The sequence below is a fragment of the Microcaecilia unicolor genome, chromosome 3, assembly GCF_901765095.1.
Source record: "Microcaecilia unicolor chromosome 3, aMicUni1.1, whole genome shotgun sequence".
Taxonomy (NCBI): domain Eukaryota; kingdom Metazoa; phylum Chordata; class Amphibia; order Gymnophiona; family Siphonopidae; genus Microcaecilia; species Microcaecilia unicolor.
In genome coordinates, this window is record NC_044033.1 from 328,963,043 (window position 1) to 328,975,959 (window position 12,917).

A 12,917-nucleotide genomic window follows, 5' to 3' on the forward strand; every position below is an offset into this window, starting at 1 on the left:
TTCTTCCAAAGTATACATATTGAGATATTTGTCTATCCCCATACATTTTATGACAAAGACCACTGACCATTTTGGTAGCCGCTCTCTGGGCCAACTCCATCCTGTTTTTATCTTTTTGAAGGTGCAGTCTCCAGAATTATACACAATGTTCTAAAGATGTCTCACCAGAGTCTTATAAAGGGGTTTCATTACCTCCTTTTTCCTACTGGTCATTCCTCTCCCTATGCACACAAGCAACCTTCTAGCTTTTGCCATCACCTTGTCTACCTATTTGACCACCTTAAGATCATCACATATGATTACACTCAAGTCCTGTTCCTCTTTCTTGCACAAAAGTTCTTCACCCCTCTAAACCAGTGTTTTCCAAGTCAGCCTTGGAGTACCTCCTTGCTAGTCAGGTTTTCAGGATATCCACAATGAATATGCATGAGATTGATCTGCATACAATAACCCAGTCAGTCACTTTAGGGCCCATGCCATGGGTACTCAGTTTATTAGACATCCATGTGGAACCGTGTCAAGGACTTTGTTAAAATCTGAATGCACCACATGTACTGCTCTTCGTTGCCTCAACTCTCTGGTCACTCAGTCAACTAAACTAATCAGATTTGTCTGACAAGACCTGCCTGTAGTATAAAACCATGTTGCCTCGTTTCATGTGATCCACTGAATTCCAGAAACTTCACTGTTCTCTGTTTTAAAAGTGTTTCCATTAATTTACATAAGAACATGAGCAGTGGATTTTCTCAAGTCCATCTTAACGGCTTATGGACTTTTCTTTTAGGAAATTATCCAAACCATTTTAAAACCCTGCTAAGCTAACTGCTTTTACCACATTCTCTGACAACGAATTCTAGAGTTTAATTACACATTGAGTGAAGAAATATTTTCCCCATTAAAAAAAGTATTACTTAGTAGCTTAATTGCATGCCCCCTAGTCCTAGTATTTTTGGAAAGAGTAAACAAGAGATTCACATCTACCCATTCTACTCCACTCAGCTGTCTGTTCTCCAGGTTGAAGGACTCTAGCCACTTTAGTCTTTCCTCATAGGGAAGTCATCCCATCCTCTTTATCATTTCTGTCACTGTTCTCGGTACTTTTGCTAATTCTGCTATAGCTTTTTTGAGATGCAGTGACCAGAATTGCACACAGTATTTGAGGTGTGGTTGCACCATGGAAAGATACAAAGGCATTATTATTATTTATTGCATTATTATCCCACCTCTTTGCAGGCTCAATGTGGCTTATAATTCGTTATGGATATTGGAAATAGAAAAGAATATACATTTGGTTTATGGAGGGTTAGGGTTACATGGTGGTGGAGTACATGGTTGTATTACAGCAAAAGACGTTATAAGACATTCCTATATATATTAAAGATTGTACAGTTACATGTGTTGATCTTTGTGATAAATCTTGTCGAAGAGATAAGTTTTCAGTAGTTTGTGGAAATTGGCCAGTTCATGGACCGTTTTCAAGTTGCGTGGTAGTGCATTCCATAGCTGTGCACTCATATAGGAAAAGGTAGATGCATGCAACAATTTGTATTTCAGACCTTTACAATTGGGAGGATGAAGATTGAGGAATGTGCAAGAAGATTTTATTGCGTTCCTGGGTGGTAGTTCTATTAGGTCTGACATGTAGGCTGGGGTGTCTCCATGGATGATCTTGTGGACTAGGGTACAAAGTTTGAACGTGATGCGTTCTTTAAGTGGGAGCCAGTGTACTTTTTCTCGTAGGGGTGTCGCGCATTCGTATTTTGATTTGCCGAATATTAGTCTGGCTGCTGTTCTGGGCTGTCTGGAGTTTTTTTTTAAGTATTTGCTCTTTGCAACCAGCGTATAGTGAATTACAATAGTCCAGATGGCTGAGTACTTTCTATTCCATTCCTAAAAATTAACATTCAATTTGTTTTCTTAGCCACCGCTGCACACTGAGCAGAGGGTTTCAACATATCATCAATGATGACACCTAGATCCGTTTTCTGGGTGCTAATACCCAATGTGGAACCTTGCATCACATAGCTATTGTTTGGGTTCCTGTTTCCCACATTCATCACTGAGCACTTGCTCACAAACTTACTGGCCTGTATTTCCCAACCTTTTTATTCTGCTTTTGTGGAGAGGGACCACATCTACCCATCTCCAGTCCTCTGGGACCACTCCTGACTCTAGAAAAGCATTGAAATGGTCAGCCATTGGAGCCACCAGAACTTCCTTAAACTCTTAACGGCACCATCGTTTTGTCTTCCTTTAGTTTAGCTACCTCCTCACGAAAACGGTTATCTGAAAATTGTTCAGGGTCTACCACTCCTCCATTCCTTTTTATTATTATTTTCTGTAGTCCTGCTCGGCCCTTCAGTCTTTACATCTGGAAAATCCTTTGTAAAATTACCCTCATAGCACACTACCAGGGGAATTTGGCTAGTAATGAGGAACTATTTTACCTTTTGCTCTTCTTTGCTTATCCTGAAGATTACATGGTATGTATGCTACAATAGATAGCCATAGGAGATCTTAGGCAGGTAAGGGGCCCATCTGCTTTGAGGCTAATCCCCTTAGTTGGAGACACTTGAGTTGCATTTGACTCTTCTTCTACTAGCTGGCCACTGTGTGTAATCTGCCTGGACCCCACTGGTCTATGTGGATGTTTTTCTGGGCTACAGAGCCAGTCTCTCTATGTATATTTGTATAAATTTGCTATATTTTCACGTACCTAAATAACATGTTAATACTGCTTTTAAAGCTAAGAATTATATACTCAGGTATACAGCTCTGGCCTTTAAGGGCTGTAAAAAGTCTGGTTTTCATCAGATCCACAAAGAATGTTCATGGTTATTTTACATTTGGTTTAAGGACTATGTTAATTTTCATATTGTGATTGCCCTGGAAACCAGGTGTTTGCAATGCATCTGATATCAAAGTTGTGCACCTTTGTTAGACACACTATGGATCATATTTCAGAGCAGTGTAGCTGAAGAATGCTGTTATGATTTCCCTGTCCTTGCTGTTCTGTGACCTGAAAATAAGTCACTTAAATCCCCTGTGTTTGTGTGAGTCATAAGTTCTTGGGAAAGATGTTCTAATTGTGCAAATGTTCTTCTATAGAGCTGTGCAGACTGGGGTCACAAAAATACATAAATGTTAGTTGCTAGAGAGCAAGTCATTTTTCATTGAGCTGAACAAATTCTATCTGGCATCTACGTTCCTGACACATGGTCTGGTGTTTTTCAGGCAAAGCTAGCAGGAAAACTCAGAAGTGGAGGGGTCCTGATGAGAACATCCGTGCTAACCTGCGACAGTATGGCTTAGAGAAGTACTATCTAGATGTTCTGGTTTCAGATGCTTCAAAGCCTGTTTGGAAGAAAAGGGAGCTCTTTGATGCAATCATCACTGACCGTAAGTTTGGAATTTGGAGGGAAAAAGCTTTGGCTTAAGTGTTTTATAACTATTTGTGAGGGCTACAGTGTAAGGTGTGGGGATGACATGATTGGTCTTATTTTGAAGACTGTGTGACATGATCTCTCCACTTTCATAGAAGTGCTTATTAATACAGTACTATATTAGGCTTCTGTTGATTGGAAGAAAGAATATCTCCTATCATTTTCCAGCATGTCTATGAAAGCAGGCTATTTTTATAATCTTCCTTCCAAAAGCCTCCCTGAAATGTCCAAGTTAGCTTTCAAATAGAACCTACTCTCCCATTTTTCCATTCCTGCCTGTCATACGTGTCCCAATCTGAGTTCTAATCTTCCAAGTTGTTAACCTCTACTATAATAAAACGCACCCTCAACGTTCTGAGGACACTGACGTCATTGCAGGCACTCAGACACCGGTTCGTAAGTTCATGGTGGTGAAGCCAGAACACTCACCATTTCTCCATGCCCCGCCCTCGCGTCACACATGATGACGTCGAGGGCGGAACATGTACACAACCACGCAAATGAACGAACGGGGAGGAGTAGGGAAACACGCGTAGCATGTTTCCCTACTCCTCCCCTTCCAACGAATCGCAGCCGCTGAGGACGTGCCCATCACCCCGCCCCGGTCGCCCCCTCTTCCCCACCATCACCTTCCCTCCCCTTACGCTAGTATCCCTGGTGGTGTAGAGGTACCTGTTCGCTCGGGGCAGGAAAGAAAGAGCCCCCTCTTTCCTGGCCGTAGCGATGCTGGTAGCTGCCCTGCTGCATCCTGTGCGAGTCCAGCTCTCGGCGTTTCAAAATGGCCGCCGAGAGTTGAAGTCTCGCGAGGCTGCTTCAACTCTCGGCGGCCATTTTGAAACGCCGAGAGCTGGACTCGCACAGGATGCAGCAGGGCAGCTACCAGCATCGCTACGGCCAGGAAAGAGGGGGCTCTTTCTTTCCTGCCCCGAGTGAACAGGTACCTCTACACCACCAGGGATACTAGTGTAAGGGGAGGGGAAGGGAGTCCCGTGCCCGCTAGCGCCCATTTCATGACAGGCAGAAACGGGCCTTTTTTACTAGTAAGAACATAAGCGTTGCCATACTGGGACAGATCGAAGGTCCATCAAGCCCAGTTTCTAATGGTGGCCAATCCAGGTTACAAGTACCTTTATGTAAGGAAAGTAAATAAAAGCAAGAGAAAAAGGAAACCAATATGGTTCTCCAAGCAAGTGGCTGAGAAAATAAAGGCGTTCCAGAAATACACAAAAGCTAAAGAAAAGGAACACAAGGAGGAATACAGGATGAAACTGAAAGAAGCCAAGAGAGAGATACGTCTGGCAAAAGCGCAAGTGGAAGAACAAATGGCTAGAAATGTAAGGAGGGGTGACAAAAATTTCTTCAGGTATATAAATGAAAGGAGAATGACTAAAAAGGGAATTGTGAGACTAAAAGATACTGCAAACCGCTATGTGGATAATGATGAAGAAAAAGCAAATTTGCTAAATAGATACTTTTGTTCTGTTTTCACAGAAGAAAATCCTGGAGAAGGACCGTGATGGACTGCAAAAAGTATAAATGAGATTGAAGTGGATAGAGCACCGTTCACAGAAGAGAGTGTGTATGAACAGCTTGAAAAGCTAAAGGTGGATAAAGCCATGGGACCGGATGGGATCCACCCCAGGATATTGAGGGAGCTCAGAGAGGTTCTGGTGGGTCCTCTTAAAGATTTGTTTAACATATCCTTGCAGATGGGAGAGGTTCCGAAGGACTGGAGAACGGCGGAGGTGGTCCCTCTTCACATGAGTGGTGATAGGGAAGAAGCTGGAAACTACAGGCCGGTAAGCCTCACTTCGATTACTGGAAAAGTAATGGAAGCGATGCTGAAGGAAAGGATAGTGAATTTCCTGGAAGCCAATAAGTTGCAAGATCCGAGACAACATGGTTTTACCAAAGGGAAATCGTGCCAAACGAATCTCATTGAGTTCTTTGATTGGGTGACAGGAGAATTGAATCAGGGACGAGCTATGGACGTAATCTACTTAGATTTCAGCAAAGCTTTTGACACGGTTCCCCACAGGAGGCTCTTAAATAAACTGGAAGGGCTGAAGATAGGACCCGAAGTGGTGAACTGGATTAGGAACTGGTTGACGGACAGAAGCCAGAGGGTGGTGGTGAATGGAATTCGCTCGGAGGAGGGAAAGGTGAGTAGTGGTGTGCCTCAGGGATTGGTGCTGGGACGATTCTGTTCAATATATTTGTGAGTGACATTGCCGAAGGGTTAGAAGGTAAAGTTTGCCTATTTGCGGATGATACTAAGATCTGTAACAGAGTGGACACCCGGGAGGGAGTGGAAAACATGAAAAAAGATCTGAGGAAGCTAGAAGAATGGTCTAAGGTTTGGCAATTAAAATTCAATGCGAAGAAATGCAAAGTGATGCACTTAGGGAATAGGAACCCTCGGGAGATGTATGTGTTAGGCGGGGAGAATCTGATAGGTACGGACGGGGAGAGGGATCTTGGGGTGATAGTATCTGAGGATCTGAAGGCGACGAAACAGTGTGACAAGGCGGTGGCCGTAGCTAGAAGGTTGTTAGGCTGTATAGAGAGAGGTGTGACCAGCAGAAGAAAGGAGGTGTTAATGCCCCTGTATAAGTCGTTGGTGAGGCCCCACCTAGAGTATTGTGTTCAGTTTTGGAGGCCGTACCTTGCGAAGGATGTAAAAGAATTGAAGCGGTGCAAAGAAAAGCTACGAGAATGGTAAGGGATTTGCGTTACAAGACTATGAGGAGAGACTTGATGCCCTGAACATGTATACTCTGGAAGAAAGGAGAAACAGGGGTGATATGATACAGACGTTCAAATATTTGAAAAGTATTAATCCGCAAACGAACCTTTTCCGGAGGTGCGAAGGCAGTAGAACGAGAGGACATGAAATGAGATTGAAGGGGGGCAGACTCAAGAAAAATGTCAGGAAGTATTTTTTTCACGGAGAGAGTAGTGGATGCTTGGAATGCCCTCCCGCGGGAGGTGGTGGAAATGAAAACAGTAACAGAATTCAAACACGCGTGGGATAAATAAAGGAATCCTATTCAGAAGGAATGGATCCTAAGGAGCTTAGCCAAGATTGGGTGGCAGAGCCAGCCGATGGTGGGAGGCGAGGATAGTGCTGGGCAGACTTATACGGTCTGTGCCAGAGCCAGTGGTGGGAGGCGGGGCTGGTGGTTGGGAGGCGGGGATAGTGCTGGACAGACTTGTATGGTCTGTGCCCTGAAGAGGACAGGTACAAATCAAAGTAGGGTATACACAAAAAGTAGCACATATGAGTTTGTCTTGTTGGGCAGACTGGATGGACCATGCATGTCTTTCTGCCGTCATTTACTATGTTACTATGTAAGATCACAAAACAGTACAATACATTTTATGCTGCTTATCTTAGAAATAAGCAGTGGACTTTCCCAACGTCCATCTTAATAAGGGCTTATGGACTTTTCTTTTAGGAAGTTATCCAAATCTTTTTTAAACCCCACTAAGCTAACTGCTTTTACCACACTCTCTGGCAACGAATTCCAGAGTTTAATTACACATGAGTGAAGAAATATTTTCTCTGATTTGTTTTAAATTTACTGCTCCATTGCTTCTTAGTGTGCCCCCTAGTCCTAGTATTTTTGGAAAAGTAAACAAGCAATTTATGTCTACCAGTTCAACCCCACTCATTATTTGATAGACATCTATATCATCTCCCCTCAGCCGTTTTTTCTCCAAGCTGAAGAGCCCTAGCTGCTTTAGCCTTTCCTCATAGAGAAGTCATCCCATCCCGTTTATCATTTTCGTTGCCCTTCTTTGTACCTTTTCTAATTCCAATACATCTTTTTTGAGATAGGTGACCAGAATTGCATACAGTATTTGAGGTGTGGTCGCATCATGAAGCAATACAAAGACATTATAACGTCCTCATTTCTGTTTTCCATTCTTTTCCTAATAATACCTAACATTCTATTTGTTTTCTTAGCCACTGCTGCACACTGAGCAGAGGGTTTCAACATATCATCAACGATGACACCTAAATCCCTTTCCTTGTTGGTAACTCCTAATGTGGAACCTTGCATCACGTAGCTATAGTTTGGGTTCCTCTTTCCCACAAGCATTACTTTGCACTTGCTCACATTAAACGTCATCTGCCATTTGGATGCCCAGTCTCTTAAAGTCTTCTTGTAATTTTTCACAATCCTCTTATGATTTAATAACTTTGTGTCATCAGCAAATTTAATTACCTCACTAATTACTCCCATCTTTAGATCGTTTATAAATATGTTAAAAAGCAGCAGTCCCAGCAGAGACCCCTGGGGAACCCTACAATCTACCCTTTTCCATTGAGAATACAGACCATCTTTTAACTAGTTTTTAATCCACAATAGTACACTACGTCCTATCACATGACTCTTTAATTTCCTCTGGAGTCTTTCATGAGACACTTTGTCAAATGCCTGAAAATCCATATACACGATATCAAGTGGCTCACCTTTATCCTTCAAAGAAATGTAGCAGATTGGTGAGATTGGTCTCCCTTCTTCATAAAACTCAAAACAGCAGGGGTGGGGAAAGGAGTATTTTATAACTTCCAGTGTTTGTTGAAAATACATGTATACATCACCCATCAATGGTAATACGAGTCCTGCTGTCCTTGGTGAATATCTGCTACAGGTGAATAACTTCATTTTTTCACATCACTGTCTTTATTCTTGTCGACACCATTTTTTTTTTTTTAATTTTTTTTATTAGGCGACACATCACTGGACATAGCAACAAAATAATTTTACAAGAAAATAATGGCCAACAATACAGTGCTGTGCATCAATCATACAGTTTCCAAACAAAAAATAGTTACCTAAACCACCCAAAACCCCAAACCCTGCCCCAACTATCCAAAATAACATACAAATAGTCTCTAGTAGTAAAGGTACTCTCCACCAGCAGTGCTGAAGTCAACATTACCAGCAGTACTACACAAATTTGATTACTGTATGGCAGTAATCTGGGCTAAAATAAATTACACTAAGACAGAAGCCATACTATAAATACTGGTAAGGAGCAACTGGGAGACTAGAACATTCCTGCTCCAATGGAGGTGCGGAGGTGGGAAGGCATAATGTGGTATTTAGGGTTCCAGTTACCCAACATATCAGCACTCTGATATATAATGCTAATGTTAATCCTTTGATAACTGCAACAAAAATGCTGCCGCAGAATTGGGTTTCTTTGGGGGCATAGCACTTTACAAGATGATACTTCTCTCTCAGTGGTTGTACATTTTCCAGACAGCCCCAATATATTTACAGTAATATGACAAGAAACAAATAAAATAAGATGCTGCTATGCTTTCTCTGGAAGGGAAACAAATCTTGCATAAAATTAAAGGTGATGACACAATCTCACCAAATGGATAGTTTGGCATTTCCAGATCTTACCAATACGACTCATATATTCCGCTAAATCCCTGAAAATGGATACAGTCAAATAACATACAAACCAAAATTAATACAACTTAACAAAATAAAAAGCATCATAAAAAATTTAAAAAGCTATAAAAATGATCATTTAATAAAAATTTAAGTTTTTTAATAAACCATAGTAACTTGGACTCTAATACTTGAAGAGAATTCCAAAAAGAAATTGCTGAAAAAGAAAAAAGAGAATTTACCAATCTGGAAAACCAGTGCTTTTTTTGTAGAAAAAAAAGGTGCTGGTACTCATTGTGGGTGGAGTCACCACATATGACTCCACCCCATTATAGCCACACCCACATTTGCCACACCCCTTATACCAGCCATAGCGCATATAAGAAGACGTCATTGAAAATATTATACTAGTATAGGAGAAAAAAAACGTGATTTTTTTTCATTATAAATAATTTCTGTAAGCTGTTACAGCTCCAGTATACCCAGTGCAAAATAAGACAGCAGATGTAAATTCTCAAATTGGACATATTCCAGACACTAAAATGAAAATAAACTGATTTTTTTCTACCTTTGTTGTCTGGTGATTTTGTTTTTCTGATCATGCTGGCTCAGTATCGGATTCTGCTGCTATCTGTCCTCTTAACTCCATTTCCAGGGCTTCCTTTCCATTAATTTCTTTACTTTCTTCCTTTCTTCTTCATTTCTTGCCCTACAACCATAAGTAAAAGCTGGGTCCTCCGCAGGCTTGACTGTCCAGTGGATCCAGCTTCTGCCTATTTTCTACATCCATGTGCAGTTTTTCTCCTCTCTTCCTTTTCCCTCATCTCATCTCCTTCCTCACTCTTCCCTCGCCTCCATCCATGTAAAGCATTTCTTCTCGCTCCCTTTCCTCTCCTCCATCCACGCATGTTTAGCAGCCCTCCTCTCCCCTGCCCTCCATCCACCCATGTCCAGCGAACCCCCCATCCCCCCTGTCATCCACCCATGTCCAGCGATTCTCTCTTCCCCCTGCCATCCACCCATGTCCAGTGACCCTCCTGTCCCCCCTGCCCTCCCCTGCCATCCACCCATGTCCAGCGACTCTCCTCGTTTCCCTGCTCCCTCTCCTTCCAGCCACCCATACCCATCTGAGCCACCCTCCCTGACCCAGTCCCCACCTGCCTACCAGCTCCGTGCCGACGACCCTTTTCTCCTGCCACCTGGCACCATGACCCAGCCTTTAAAAAAAAATCTACGAAGCGGCGGAGCAGTGCCTTGCATCTGCCTGTAAAAGAAGAAAAATCGCCTCATCGGCCAGCCTTCCCTCACTATGTTCTGCCCTTGCAGAAATAGGAAGTTACGTCAGAGGGCAGGACACAGTGAGGGAAGGCCGGCCGATGAGGTGATTTTTTTCTTCTTTTACAGGCAGACGCGAGGCACCGCTCCACCGCTTTGTAGATTTTTTTAAAGGCTGGGTCACGGTGCCAGGTGGCAGGAGAAGAGGGTCGTCGGCACGGAGTTGGTAGGCAGGTGGGGACTGGGTCGGGGAGGGGACCTACAAAACAAGGTGCCGGTACACCCTACCAGCACAGAAAAAGCACTGTGGAAAACCATACCCCCTTAATAACAGGAGGATGGAGAACAAGTTGATTTTGAAAGTGAGAAGGAAATCTAAACAGAGGGATGTTCACTAGGGGCCCTGTTTACTAAGCTGCGCTGTAGGCGTGCAAACCTTTTTAGCATGTGCTAAAAATAGCTAACAGCGTGCGATAATTTTTAACGCATGTTAAAATGTTTGCCTGCCTACAACGCGGCTTAGTAAACAGGACAGTTTGTCACAATTTAGACCCAATACCATAAATGGCCTGAAATGTCAGGCTACTTCAAATAAAATTCTTTCCTGAACTAAAAGCCAATGGAGTCGCACAATATAGGAAGAAATGTTCTCAAACTTTATAAGCCCATAAATCGATCTATCTGAAGTATTTTGAATTAGTTGGAGTTTCAGTATTTCAGCCAACAGACTTAAATATAACACATCACAATAATCAATGGATGACAAAATTAACATCTGAACTAGCAGTCTAAAAGCTAGTTGGTGAAAATAAGATCTTGATCTTTATTGTAAACCTTGTCACGTGAGGCGTGAGAGAGATTGGTTAGGTAATACTTCTCATTATACTCAAACCATAAATGAATAAACTCTAATTTATTGTATGAAAGCAAGATATATAATTCCTGTGAAGGCCTTTAAACTACCCAGTGCTATTAAACAGAAAACAAGAGGCATAAAAAACAACTGCAAATGGTCATTAAGAAATAAGAGCAGTGGGCTTACAATGTGACCAATAACCAAAAATGCTTTTATTCTATAAAAAAGATCAACATTCTTTAATAAGGTAAAACAAAGCATCATCTTAGTAGTACATTCATCCAGTGATTTATTTTGGTATTTTAAAGACTGGTACTACATGGTTTTTACAATTAGGTGGAGTAGACATTTATTTTTCCATTCTTACCTTGAGGCTGGTTCCATGAAATCAACACAAAGGAAAGAAAGGTCATAACAAACCCATACTACAAGAGAATAGACAAGTAACAAAAATCAACATAACTCCGAGCATAGCCGACTCCTACCAAAATATTCAAGTGGGATACATCAACGCTAGATCAGTAGTTAACAAAGCAACAATAATAACAGATTGGATCACGTCAGACAACCTCGACCTACTATTCATCAGTGAAACCTGGATTCACGATCAAAAGGACCCCATAATACTAGATCTTTGCCCCCCAGGCTACAAAATCACTCACTGGACCAGAAAAGAAAAGAGGCTGAGGCATAGCACTAATCCATAGATCCCACTTCACCGTAGAAACCATAGCCGAGTCCATAACACCCCAACTTGAAATTGCCTCAGTCAGAATCCACCATACAACACTGCTTGACCACCTAAACCATCAGGTAACTGGTACGAATGCCAATCACACTTCATGGACTTCATATTAAACACCTGCATATCTAACTCCAATCTACTTATACTAGGTGACATCAACCTACACCTAGAAGACCATAACTCTACCAATGCACGTGAATGCAAGGAGTTCCTCCAACTATGGAGCCTTAATTGGCCGCATATCCAGGCAACCTATGTCAAAGGGCACACACTTGACCTTATCACACACAAATTGTCTTCAGACCAGAACCTAACAATATCAGATACAAAATGGACAGACACACCATGGTCTGACCATTACAAATTAAACCTATCCCTACAGTGGCGGAAAAAAGGTTCACACCATACACAAGATTTATCATATTTTGTATGGTTTTGCAGATCTTAAGATATATTTTATAGGTTTCTTTTAAGTTTTGTTTTTGTTTTTTCCTTTTTGTGTTTTATGCTGTTTGTAACTCTGTTTTTTTTTTTCTTCCAACCTGAAAAAGATTGGAAATATGCGGGCGATTCAATGTCTATCCAGACAAGTGTGTGATCTGAGACCTTCTCAGATCCAATAACAGCTGAAGTTACATAGGTGAAAAAAGAACAATCTACTAAGATATAATCTAGTATTGAGGAAATTCCATTGGCTCGAGAGAGGTATGTAAAATCGCACTCCCCGAGTGAAGGGAATGCCAAGTGTTGATCAAATTGAGAGATAAAAGAACATATGGCATGATCTTCACCCAAGAGCCTCTGTGATGAGAAGAATTGGGAGCAGAACAATCTAATTGGTTTCTAATACGAGGTTGAAGTTGCCCAGAATGACCAAATTGGAGGGACTGATAGGTAAACAAAGTTGAAACAATTCTTGATAAAAGGCAGGCCCATAATTAAGGGACCCAATATCAGTAGCTCGCAGCTGTCTAGCCACAATCGAATCAAAACATAACGACCCCCTGAATCTTGAGACAGGAGTTCCGGTCTAGATTGAAGTCCCCTATGAATAAGAATAGCTACACCACCATGCAGTCCCTCCGAAGGTGCAGAGAAGACCTCACCCACCCAAGAGCGTTTCAATTTAAGATGCTCATCAGCCATCACACGTGTCTCTTGTAAACATGCAATGTCTGCGC

General features: G+C 41.9%; 1 protein-coding gene across 1 annotated transcript in view; it reads left to right on the plus strand.

Moving 5' to 3' along the window:
- TRMT11 (tRNA methyltransferase 11 homolog) overlaps nt 1–12,917 on the plus strand; it is a 183,788-nt gene that overhangs the window by 126,890 nt on the left and 43,981 nt on the right. Inside the window, exon 10 of the mRNA XM_030198402.1 lies at nt 3,235–3,399. Coding sequence (XP_030054262.1) covers nt 3,235–3,399 — 165 coding nt within the window. The remainder of the gene's footprint in view (nt 1–3,234; nt 3,400–12,917) is intronic.